Source organism: Struthio camelus, chromosome Z (assembly GCF_040807025.1).
Source record: "Struthio camelus isolate bStrCam1 chromosome Z, bStrCam1.hap1, whole genome shotgun sequence".
NCBI classification, from domain to species: Eukaryota; Metazoa; Chordata; class Aves; order Struthioniformes; family Struthionidae; genus Struthio; species Struthio camelus.
Window position 1 is genome coordinate 13,182,234 of NC_090982.1, and position 13,426 is coordinate 13,195,659.

Genomic DNA, 13,426 nt, shown 5'->3' on the forward strand with positions numbered 1-13,426 from the left:
GTGCGAGTCAAAACCCCAAATGCTCCAGCACTGAATAAGTGTCTTTATCTCTGGTACAGCAAAGTGACTTTAAACAGCAGTATACTATGGTAGAACAGACACAGTGTCTAAAAAAGGAAAAGCAGGAGGAACAGTAATCAAACAAACAGCTTCTAAGAAGGTGGGAAACGGCTGGAAATGACTTTCCAGGAATTCCCAAAACGTCATTCCTTCGAGGACAATCACACGGCCACTTTGCTTGCCATGACCCAACAAAGGTAAGCACTGGACAAAAATGCAACAGGACATCTTAAGAGAAGCAATAGCAGGTGAACCTGCAACTTGGGCTTGCAGACGCTAGGCCCACCTCCCTTCCTCCCCAAGTCAGCATTTTTGCAGGAGGAGCTTTAAAAATAGCAGCCAGCACAATCATGCTGGCAGAAAGCAAGGCAGACTCCTGGAAGGGTGCACATGCGGGAGCCCAGCCCACAGCTAGCCTTTACGGGGGGTGGTCTGCTGACTTTAAGGGAGCAGAGCAATTTCTGGCCAGCTGAGATCCCAATCCAACCTGCATGGAAAGTCAGCTGCATAAAGAAGCTGCATACTTCTGCACGTGTAGTACCTTAAGTCCCAGATATCATCAGGGCTCTCCTATATGTTTGTTCACCCATACCAACAGAAAGCCTCTGCCTCTAAAGGCAGGCAAAGACACACGACACAGAGAAGTGAAAACCACACATTGGTCACTAGCAGTTCTGGAAACAGAACTGCAGCCACAGAGCTTCTTCAGTCTATAAAATACAGACCCACCCAACCACCTCTCCAGCTCCTCTCCAACACTGCAGAAAAGATTGCCTTTTCCTCTGCTGCAAGCCAAATTCTGTTATCAGCACAGACAGCTGTGAAACACGGCTTGCCAATACAAAAATTGAAAGTATTTAGATTTCTAAAATGGTGCAACTAAAGAAGCAGATGTAAAAGAGAGCTCCTTATGAAAATATCTCCACTGCATTAAGACAGCAAATCTCTGCCCAAGCAGAGCCCCAAATCGCATGATAGTTACAACTGACAGAAAATCCGCCTGCTAATTTTCACAAAATAGGGACAACCCACAAATCTCTTAATCTCGTCAGTCACCAAGATGATGGACCCCAGCTCTGACCAGCTATAGTACAATACTACAATCAAAATGATTTTTAGGCATGAAAAGGGTATGCAGGACAAGTTTAGGGCAGGCCAGTATAGGCTGTGAAGGCTCTAGTCAATAGTTCAATCCAGCCTAGAAAAATATATCATTGACAATACTGGAGAACTACTTTTAAAGGTAAAGACTGGTTGCTGAAAATAAGGATTTACACCATTATGCCCGAGATAATACACAGATTTTAGATGCTCCAAAACATCCACTCTGAGATTCAGTAAAATATACTAAAAAACACATAACAGACTGGAAAACAAAGGATGTGGTCACATTCAGAAACATACCACTATTCCAACGGCAAATACTGGCATGAGAATATAAGGGATGACACTATGCCATTAGGAAGCTAAGCAGAAGTTGAAAGTATGAGCTGTGACCAAGGAGGCCCTCATCCAGACTTCCTTGTAATTAGGCAAACGACCTTAAACTCAGTGGAAAGTCAAGTCATGGAAAAAAGCAGGATCGGACATGTTAGTCAAATGACCGTTACGAACAGCAGGAGGGTTTGATGAGCTGGATATGTGAGCAAGCACCTGGGAGACTGCCGGTTCAAATGAAAAGCTACATCAGAACTATCCAGCTGGACGTCCAACTTCAAAGGCTTCCCCCCAACAAAACTGGTGTGGTTAGTAATGTACCTTTAGCAAAACGGCAGGCAGAGCTACCCAGGACCAAAGCACCTTCATAGGAAGAGGGATGAAAAGAGAAGAAGCAAAGCCACATCTCCACTGGCCTCACCCTGTGCTGACTCCCTTCCTCCCACTCCTGACGGACTGGGGGAACTCGACTCACATCTGACTTGCTTCTGAAGCTTAACATGACACCAAGTCTGCAATCAGCAGAAGAGCATAGTGAATCTTGATTCCCTAGGTGTCAGGAAGAAGTGTCACTTCCGGATTTAGCGCCAAATCCTAATTTCCCTCATAAAACACAAACAGCAAAAGCCGGCTCCAGAACAAAGAACTTCTCAGGGTCAAAGCAAAAAAATGCTGAAGATTTAGCCAACCATTATAATCCAATTAGTTTAAGCAGCAGTGCCACCTATTTGTTTTGAACACATTCCTGTATTAAATGATTTCAAACCCCCATGATCATTCCCTACGTTTCCATTTAGTTGGACATTGGAAAGTTACCCATAATGTTCTCCAGTTTTGCCTCTGAGCTTCAAGTCCAAAGGAAATGCAAGAGTCAGCACTGAACCAAGAGAAGATGTTTTCTCTGAACAGTTTAAGGAGAGCTTTGCATCCATTTGGCCCCTTTACAAGTATGAATCAATAGACCTGAGCAACAGCACTTCAAAATAGTTAAAGGGCTTTCTCAAGCTTTGGGAGACCAGATGATTAGTGGCTGCGTATTGTCCACATGCACCCAACAGACAAGCAGTACAGGCTGTGCTAGAGATCATGTCCCTTGTGTCTCCAGTGCTATACAACAGTGTCGTTCACACTAGGATGCTCCCAACAAACCCTTGCAATCAGAGGAGCCCATCCTGGAGTGTGGCAATATACTAGCCTTTGCCTCTCTTTAGTCCTGCCATAATTTTCTGGCTGAAATACTCCTTGGAGTACTTGCAGCAACATCAGTTCCTACTGCCTGTTTTACACAAAGGACAGAAACATTACTGGTATACACAGGAAAGAGCAAAGCCTCTTCTAGCTTAACAAGCATGGCCCTGTGTACTTTCAAGTCCCAAATTAGAGCTCTTAAGCCGGAAAAAACAATGTGCGTAAACTGTCAGAGGAGTCTAGCGCATGGTTTACATGGATTCCCTGGTGAAATTATCGTGTGAACTCTCCTCTTGCAGCACTAGGAGCTAACATGAAAAAGAAGGAATTGGACCCAGCCATGAAAGACAGCTGTGGGCATGAAGAACTGCTCCATTGTCCTGATTCCTGTTCCATGGCTTTACAGCGCCACAGCTATGGTTCTCTCCATCTGCTGCTGGGCAGCAGGTGAGGATGTGAACAGAGCAGGGATAACAGATGGCTCCTGACTGCGGTGTCACAGTGGTGCCTTCACTAAGAACAAGGTTTCTGCGACAATGTGTTTTCTTGTCCCCACCTTGACTCATGTGACAAAATAAACACTTTATTTTTCTTCTTAACCATTCTCAAGTATGATTACGTTGGACATAGCTGGTTGCTTTCCTGTGCAGTTTATGCGGCACAAGTCAGAACAAGCATTCAGGCTTATGATATTGCTCAACTAAACTCACACAAGCTATCTTTGTCCCACCAGTCAATTCTCTTCTGGGATATGTGGGTCCAGTCACCCTCAGACAAGGCTGACAACTAGGTTTTGGCTGTTCTTGCTCAAATAGATGGAGAACTGTGAGGAAAGGACCTCCCAAGATGCAATAGGTGATCTTCATAAATTCTGGCTGTGTGGACTCACAGAAACCTTCCAGTAGTGTCAGCAGAAAATGGATCTGAGAACTTTCTTACAAATAGTACTTGTCTTTAAAAAGGTGCCTTTAGAAGAATAATAAAGCTCCCAAACAAAGCAGGAGAAGGTCTTTTATTGCACCATCCTTAAAATTAGAATTAAACAGAAGGGGGAGGAAAAAAAAAAAAAAAACGCCGTTTGGAACCTCTGGCTCTTTGTAGAGGATCTGTGTCACAGATCAGCCCATCTCCTTCACACATAGCTGCCAGGACAGCATCAAAAAATCCATTAAAAAAGCCAGGGCAAGATCTTCAGTTAACAGATGGGTTATGTTCCACTGACTTCTCAGAGATGCACCATTTTTTCACCAGCTAAAGATCGCATCCTACCCAGGCATGAGCAGTATGCAGTTTGTTAATGTGTAATATTTTTGCATTCTGCAGCTTTATGGTTTAATCTCAAAGGATTCTTCAAAACACTATGCAGCGTACAATATAAGTATATACATGTAATCCAAACCAAAAACGCATCTCTCTCTGGAACAAGACACAACCTACTCGATAACACACAGCAAAGAAACAAATTAGGATCAGAAGTGAAGAATGTTGCAGCTTGTTGAAGATGCAAAAAAATCTAGCAATAGGAGGCAGAATATAATTATTGTTATTTTATTTTAGCTACGATTCTGACATTAACACTCATTTATTTTATTATCAAAAATATTTAAATAGAGCAGCATCTGCCTCCTGTGGGGGGGAAAAAAAAAAAGCAACGCCTACAAAAATTGAATTTCCACAGACTTCCAAAAAACATTGGCTAAGCAGTGCTCTATGCTTTTGCCTGGCTAGAAATTAACTTTAATTAAACAGCACCAAGATTTCAAAGCCATCATCTTTTATTGCATCCTGACTGCATTGAAAACTATGTTTTATTCTACTGTGTTTCAGAATAAAGACTTGAGCTCCTTGGCGGCTATTGATTTAGTTAGCAGGGGTGCTGCAAAAATTATGCAATAAATGCAATTGAAGATTAAATGTATTATTAGCAGAGAAGGCTCCAAAGCAGAATATTAACTTTAAAGATATGGGAGGTCGGAGCTAAATTAGTTGCTCCAAGTAAGATACAGAAGTGGATAAGGCTTTTTTTTTTCCCAACCGTGGCAATTTCACAAGAGCTACCCTCACAAAAGCACAGCCCCAGATACTGGAAATCCTCTGAAAACAGATGAACTTTTCACCTGATGACAGTGGTACAAATTTCCCAGGAGACTATTATCACTAAGCCCAATGTGAAAACAGTCTCTAAACCCCTCTTTCATCCAATCTCAGCTTGTTTAGCGTAAATAAACTAAGTGCAGTCTTCAGCGCATATTGAGATCTTGAGATCAAAAGCCACTGAGAACAAATCAAGAACTTGTATCAGGATGAAGAACAGGTAGAAAATAAATGCAAATTTAAGTTAACACTGGGCATATGTTTTTGACAACATAATGCCAGAATTTGCAAGCGTGGCTGCATACAAAGACGGACATCAGGGGAGAGTGTGAAAGGACTAGTTCTTTATTTAGCACTCACTGTTTTATTTGATAGTTTAGGATAAAAGTCAGTATTGACAGAGCAGGCTGAAGAGTTTTAGGAGATTAAAGAAAAGCACCCAGAACTTTCCAGCAGAGTCCTGTTTCTGAAGTGCATGCTGACATTACTCACATTGCAGGAAGCACAGTAAGCAGAAGTTCTCATTTTCTTTGTCATTATGTCTCTGTCTAGACAAATTAGTGGCAAGATAAAAACAGTGCTTTTAGGGTAGTGATTTGGCACCTGCTAGAATAATAGTGTTGCAGACTGTAAATACGGACACTATTAGGTTTCCCTGCATCCAGCTACCATCAGTGTAGCTGGTCTTTAACCAAATGGCCAGTGCACCCCTTCACCAAAGCTGGCACGCTTGTGATACACCTCACGTCTTTTCAACACGGTATATATATAGTTTCTGTGATGGGATTCTCAGAAATGCTTTGCTCAAGCGCCTGTTGCTTAGTATAGTGCAAACGCTACAGCAACGCCAGGTTTAACATAGTACTGAACGGGTTTTTGAGTTCCACTTCTGAAGGCGTTTCAATCTCTCCCTCCTACATCTCCGCGTTCAAAAGCATCTCAGCAGAAGGGAGGTTCAAACTGAAAACCAGCAGCAGAGCCCGGTTCTGCTGCAATCACAAGACAGCAATGCACACTATGTAATGACTGTTTACCCATCCCAACCTCGGGACAGAGTTATAGAATAACGATGCTGTTACAGAAAAAAAAAAAAAAAGCTCTGAAAGTGCATGGGAACGAAGCGTGACTAGCCTGGTAAGAGATTTAACACTGCATCAGACCTTTGTATCCAAACTTCTATCCATGCAACTACATTACTTTAATATCATCTTTTGCTTCAAAATATTAGGAACAAAAGCACAAGCAGATTCCACTGGAAGTGACAATTGTGCAAATGTGTAATTCAACAAGTACCGTAACACCTCACTGATGAAAAGCTGCATACCTAATTGTCTTCCACATAAAATTTGGCCAATATTGCCAGAGGAAGTCTTCTCAACCTCTGCACCTCTCTTTACTGCCAGCCTACCTGTTTCAATTTAGGACAGAAAAGATAATGGACACCAGCGGATTCACAAAGTCTTTGTCCAATGCCTGTGATAAGAGACTAAAAAAAGCTGCCCATCCAAGCGCACTAGGGAAGTTTTTCTAGTAGATCTGTGGTTGTGCACACAACTCCCATTCACTTAAGGATGAAATATGTTAGGACACCCAAATCTGACCCTGCTCAGAGCCCCACTGATTTCAAGAAAAAGTTACCAAGGCAAGTTTGGGAAAGCCTGCCCAACGCACTTGAATTCTCCTAGCTGCCTAGGCACACATCAAAGCAAAATGCCTTGAGCAGTCTGAGCACCCGTTACTGGCGTCTGTTTCCTTCATCCTGACAGCTTGCATCTATCCGAAGTGGAGATTACCTGTGCTCCCACATGGTCCCGGGCTCCCCTCGAGGGCCTGAACGTTTTGAGCGTCTGGGAGGCAGCAGTAGGCTGAAAACTGCCAGGGGCCTCCCAGGGTGTTCTCTTAAGGGCTGATGCAATAGTAATGCATATTGAAGACACATTAAAGATAAGGCACACTCAGCAGCTGGCCTCCTCTAGTTGTCCTTTAGAGCCAAGATCCCTCTACCAGTACCACAGGGCAGTGTTTTTGGTGGCATTTTCCCTGGACTAAAGGAAAGAGAAGGACGTGTGAATTACTCTGAAGCTTGATGCCAGGGAAGCCAACTGTGTGTTTACACGCTACCATGCGATGGCAGGAACGCCACACAGCAGCAGCAGCTGGTGTCTGCGGGTATTTTGGGTGGAGGGGAAGGCCACCTAGCCACCCAGCTCCTCTGTCTCCATCCTGGCCTGGCGAGTTTTTGCTAGGATCCTTCCCAAAAGAAGTGAGGGAGGAAACCAGCCTAATTAGGGAGATGCAGGCAAGTATAAGAGCTAATTCAAGTACTTAGCTGGAGGGGGTGGGGTCGCTGGTAGCAGGGAGAAGAGCTCAAGCAGGGAGTCAGCTGTCACCCTAACATCATCTAGCAGATGATGTACAACATCCTGTTTCCCGCAGCATGGTGGTAATCACAAGCAGGACACATACCGCCAAGACAGCCTCTCCCAGGGCTCTTTCTTGTTCAGCCTTCCATCATTTCTTCTTCTAATCAGTTAAAATAAGGGTAGCACTGTTTGTTTTGGTTGCTTAGGGTGCAAACATCTGTCACCATCTCTGGTGACTAACTCTTCCTCTGCCTTCCAAAGACTTCCAGTTCTGTGCGGACAGGAACACAGGTCTCACAGAGTCCTAACCAATTTTTAGTGGCATGATTAAATACAGTGACATGCTTGCGTCCTGGAAGAAAAGCACATGCTAAACCCTGAGGAAGGGAGACTTGCTTAATACGGCCAGGTGCTTATCCAGGTGCCTGTAAGTCAGATGTCACTGCCACAGACACCGGCCTGGACCCTTGGATTTTGTGCACACTCGTTACAATCAGCTTTGTACGAGTCACTTCTTGATAAGGTGGGAAGTAATCCCTTATGGTTGGGCTGATTTTCCAGGAGTCAGAGAAGCTGTGGTACTTCCGCACTGCCCCTAGCTTCAAAAAGCTCCCCAGCTGAGAGAGGGAGGACACGGTCAGCAGGGGAGAGCCCATCTTTGTTTCACGTAGCACCTTTTTTTACTTATTTTCTTTCAGCCAAGACAAAGCACTAACTGGTATTGAGAGGGAGCTGAGCACAGGCAGCTGTCATGCTGTGCGGGTGCTGTTGTTTACAGCCGCGTCCAGCCAGCCCTGAGCAGTGACACATACGTACGTGCGTGCACACACACATACCCTAACTCAATCAATTTTGCAGGCAGATGCCAGGTGCCCTCTCCTTTCCGTCACTTGTTACATCTCTCTCCAGAGATGCCACCAAGGTCTTCAACACTAACGTGATAAGGCAGAGTGCAAACAGGAGAACAGGGAGTCAGAGACCTTGGTGACAGCACTTCCAAAAGCATGAGACGACAATGGCTGCTGGGATTGCCATCCACTCTGGGTTTGGCTGACTGCTTGCAGGCACTGCTTTGCACCCGGCATTTTAGTGGAGGACAAAGTATTCATAAGCAATAAACTTTCGTTCCGTTCTGGTGGGTAGAGCTATAGCTTGCTGTTGACTCTGGGACAGGTTTTCTTTACCCCTCCTCCTCCTAAATGTGTTGCTCTGCAGTACCATGGGATAATAAAAATTAGTGGTTAAAATTAAAGCCACCTTTTGTGGTTGTTGCTAACAGTTGCATAGATAAGCCAGTCCGGCTGGTGTTTACTTCATATCTCTTACTTTTCAGTGATCTCAAAGGGCATGTTTCTATTTTCCTTGAAACTAACCTAAGTAAACAAAAATGCAGCAGTAAAACAGGCAGAGGGAAATAAACATCACCCAAGAAATTGCATCAGATCCCAGGCTATTATTCTACATGCATGCCCTTCCTTTCTCACTTGTTTGCTAGATTAGTATCGCTGGTGGTGTAAGAGGAGCATCAGCTGAGTGGCATCCTGCGTGGATGCTTGGCCTGGGAAGTCCTAGGTGCTGCCGTGACAGATGTTTGCACCCTAATCAGCCAAAACAAACAGTTGGGAAATACTTGTATAAAGGCAGGCAAAGGAGCCTTCTTCCTGTGGACCAGCGGGCATGTATTTACTCAGGATATCGTTTCAGGTTTGGAGGTGTGCTTATATCTGACATTTATCCCTACTGCCTGCTTGCATACCAGAGTCCCTGAGAAAAACAAGCCCGTGAGAAGAAGACCCAAGCATTTCTCACACTTCACTGTCAACAGTGCCTGAAGGGCTGATTTGTGGTTCCCTTCTTTCCATCAGGAAGTAAGTATTGCTGAGGATAAATACAGTGGCTGTGTTTCTATGGAAACAAACCTTGGTGCCAATTAGTGCACGGGACTGTGTGCATGCACCAGGCCTGCTAGGAGCTCCTGGTAAGGAAGAATTTTATCTCCCTTTTCTGGGATTCCCAGAAGCCAGTGGCTGGACTCTCGTTGGTTTTGATAGTCACGCTGATGAGGAACACGTGAGAAGGAACACAGCTTTTGACAGAGTTAGCAGACAAGTTGAGCACCATTTGCACCCTCCTCACAAGCTTGCTCACCAAGAACCTAGTGGCTCATCTTATACATCACAGCTTTTGGTGCCTTGAACCCAAGCCTCAGCTTACTCCCCTGTATTCCTTCCATAAGGCAAGTTCAACAGCTGCTGTTGTACATGCAGCTAGAGCTGCTCTAGATAAGCAAAGCACCCAACTCTGCAGACACAGGGGATCTTCCAGATAACTCCAGCACACTGCAGGAGTTGGATGTGAAACCACCTTGCGTGCCACCTCTGGTTTCTCCATCTTCTTGGCTAGCACAGTCTTGCTGAAAATGGATGCCTTCACAGGGAAGCACTGCACGTTGCTCTGAAGGATAGCTACGGTTAAAGTATGCAAGCACCCCCTGCCAGACAAAGGCTGATAGGGAATGGCTCAAATTCTGCAAAGCAAAGGCTAGCTAGGATCAGGTCATGGGCGGCTAGCTAGGACCAGGCTGCCTTCCTCAGCAAGGTGTACCCAGAGCGCTATGGAGGGGGTACTAGGGACAAGTCACTTGTTTCCTAATGCCTGTTTCCTCTTCCACTCAAGAGTGACCCAAACATTTTCTTCTTTTAAGCAGCAGCTTATCTGACAATAATAATAAAACACAGTCAAAGCAGGACTGGTTTACCACTAAGAAAAACAGGTTTTTGGAACATGGGACAGCTCACTAGATCCTTCATCCTCCTCTTTGTCCTGGGAATAGTTTGTAAGATTAGAGGATGCTGTTTCACACATGCTGTCAGAGAATGAATCAGGCAGCCAAGAAGTGGACAGAAGGGACACCCTACTTGGATGCTCTGTAAATGAGCATATCATGAGAAGGACAAACAGGCTTTGTTCCCGGCAAGCCATACCAACAATGGGCAGACTGTCATTCTAGAGACACAGAGACTTGATTTCTTCTTACTACACATTTGAAACACTTTATTATGGAAATATGATCTTTGATGGGCTTGTCTGAGGCTTATTTTTGCAATCAATCTGCTAGTCTTTACACTATAGAGAAACATGAGCCAACTGACTTTTGCCTAGTACAATACTCCCTATGCGAAAAACTTCTTGTAATCACTCCTCCTCCTCAAACCTTCCCAGCAATGAGAGCTTCAGCTTATGGCCTTGGTATGAATTCCTGTAAAGGTCGATGTCTGATGTTCACTGCATGTCAATATGAAACACCAATATCTATTTTCTCTTTCTTACCGTTATCTTGCAGATACTGCTTTCCTATTTATGGGAGAGACTAATTTTGCATCTACAGATGGGAAGAAAGTTCTTCCTGCACTTTAATGGAAGAATACAAGGACTGAAAACCAATGCCAGGATTTTCCGGAAGGTGTGCACAATTTGAGAAGCCCTAACTGCATAACCCTCTTAAGGGAAATGCACAGAAGTGCTTGATTACCTTTCCTTCTCCCCCAAGTCCACCTCCTTCAAGGGGCCTCAAGACACGCTTGAGAAATCCTGTGGCGGTTGTCCCCCGTCACTTGAAAAAATGCATCAAAACCATGAGAAAACAGCCCCATTTTTGGTAGTAGGGACATGGAGACGGAGACTGATTAGTCACTCCGTAAATGGCTTTAGCCAACTTCTCCAAAGCAGCCATTTTGCAGACAGTAGGGCATGAAATATTGCACTTGCTAGCAAGAGAGCCCACAGTTCACAGACAGAGGACCTGTGCCCAACAGAATCACAGAATCACAGAATCGTTTAGGTTGGAAGGGACCTCTGGAGATCATCTAGTCCAACCTCCCTGCTCAAGCAGGGTCACCTAGAGCATATTGCCCAGGATCACATCCAGACGGCTTTTGAATATCTCCAGCGAAGGAGACTCCACCACCCCTCTGGGCAACCTGTTCCAATGCTCTGTCACCCTCACAGTGAAGAAGTTTTTTCTCAGGTTCAGATGGAACTTCCTGTGGTTCAGTTTGTGCCCGTTGCCTCTTGTCCTGTTGCTGGGCACCACGGAGAAGAGGCTGGCCTCATCCTCTTGACACTCCCCCTTCAGATACTTGTACACGTTGATGAGATCCCCTCTCAATCTTCTCTTCTCCAGGCTGAACAGGCCCAGCTCTTGCAGTCTTTCTTCATAGGAGAGATGCTCCAGCCCTCTAATCATCTTGGTAGCCCTCCGCTGGACTCTCTCCAGGAGTGCCATGTCTCTCTTGTACTGGGGAGCCCAGAACTGGACACAGTACTCCAGGTGAGGCCTCACCAGGGCTGAGTAGAGTAGAGGCCTGACCACCTAGTTAAGCCAAGAGTTTGAAGAGCCCTGTGTGAAGTGCCTTAGATCCTTGAGCAATAAGGTTATCTTGGCCCATTTTGGTTGTTTTCATCATCTCTCCCTGTGCAAAGGACTTGCCACATTTTCTCTCCACCTTAAAACCGCTGCAGACTTAGGCAAAATGATGACAGTACCACTTAGCAGATCTCAGAGTAAAGAGAGGGTGCACCTACATACGGCCCCAGTGAAAAGGACGTTGAGGCCACCCAGCAAAGAGGAGCGTCCCTTTCACGGAACAAAAAGTGGCACCTAACGCTGAAAAAAGGCACTAGACAGCACTAACACCCGCAGATCCAATCATACGTGGAGTCTGCATAGCCCTGAAGGGGGAGAGGAGGGTTATGTATCCAAGAAAAAACCTTTGCACAGTTCTTTTGTACATTTGCACCCAGCATGCACCTGTCAACCTGGCAGTAACAATACATATTATTTCAAAGTGTCCTCTGATGCACCGAGCAACACTGGGAAGGCAGAAAAGACACCGTCTCTGTTTTTCAGAGTGCACTGTCCACTTTAGATATGTGAAATTATTCACATCACACCAGGTCAAGTATTTTCTTTACTGGAGCCTACCTGAGTAACAATCAGATGAAGAGAGCTGGGAGCACTACAGTTGTAAAATTAGGGGTTCACTGATATAAACAGCTTTCACAAAGTGCTGAAATACCACCGACAATCAACGGTTCCACTCACCTCGGGCAGATAAAGGCTGTAGGTGAAGACGTTTGACGGCTCTGTTCCCTGCTCTGCAAGTATTACTTTATAAACCATTAACTTCCTATCACTTCCAACAGAAACAGGCAGTACCAGCACAGCTGCCAAGAGAAATAACCTTTCAGAGACGAGTACCCCAAAAGACCTACAAGTTGCCATGAAAATAATGAGACCATATTACAACTTGCGACTGGGCACAGCTGTTGCAAGGCCCAGATCTGCTGCAAGTTTCCTGTGCGATATCACACAAGTCACTTCACCAGCTGCACAGGGCAGGAAGGCACATCAGACCTTCCCCGCATGAGCTAAAAACTGAAGGACTGTCAGTTTTTGCAGCAAAAGGGGCTGTGCAAGCCCCCAAGACACAGAACGTTTTATTTTTGAACCCGCCATTCAAACTCCTGCTGGGCAACAGCAGAGAATAAAGTATCCGAAACAAAACAGTCAGAGGCAAACTAAAAACCTGGAAGGGAAACAAAGACTTAATCGTTAGATAATAATCAGCTTTGAGTTTGTATACTTTAGGCTAAAATCAGTTCTTCCGCATCTGCAGTCTTTGAGCATACCTTCTCTTGGAGCTTGAGCAGTAAAGGGAGGTGAATATTGTAGCCACGCTGGGTACATCATTTGTTTCTCTGACAAGTTAGCAGAATAACTAGCGTTTTCCACAAACACACTCTACTTAGACTCCTTCGAGAAATTGTCAGCATTGTAACTCACGGCAGCAGGGTGCGGATCGTAATTTCACATCCAAAACAGCTGCTATTCTCGGCATCACAGATCATCCCCTTTCTCTTACATCCGGGAAGCTAAAGAGAGCACAAAGCTCTGACCTTGCAGAGGCTTATGTCATTGCTGCAGGACTGGATGGGGGTTGATGAGCTGCAGATGACAGTTGTGCGCCTTCCCGTTGTCATACGTTTCAGAAAATTAACAGGCACACATGCAATTAAGCAGAGCAGGAAACCTTTACCAAACGTGCATGGCACTTTTCACCATTCCTTTACCTGAGCCAATCTTCCCCAACTTCTGCAGTTTGCCCAGGACCTTCTGGACATCCTTTATGCTCGTGTCCTGTTGGCTGTACAAGAGTAACCTCTTGGCATCTGAGAACAGGCGGGAAACACTGGGCGAGTAGACGGGAAAAACAACAAAAACA

General features: G+C 45.0%; 1 protein-coding gene across 5 annotated transcripts in view; it reads right to left on the reverse strand.

Annotated features, from left to right (window-relative positions):
- The window catches only part of ABCA1 (ATP binding cassette subfamily A member 1), a 99,482-nt gene that overhangs the window by 59,034 nt on the left and 27,022 nt on the right, over positions 1-13,426 (reverse strand). For all 5 annotated transcript variants that reach the window (XM_068926689.1, XM_068926684.1, XM_068926688.1 and 2 more), the window contains exon 5: positions 13,275-13,393. In XM_068926689.1, the coding sequence (XP_068782790.1) occupies positions 13,275-13,393 (119 nt within the window). The remainder of the gene's footprint in view (positions 1-13,274; positions 13,394-13,426) is intronic.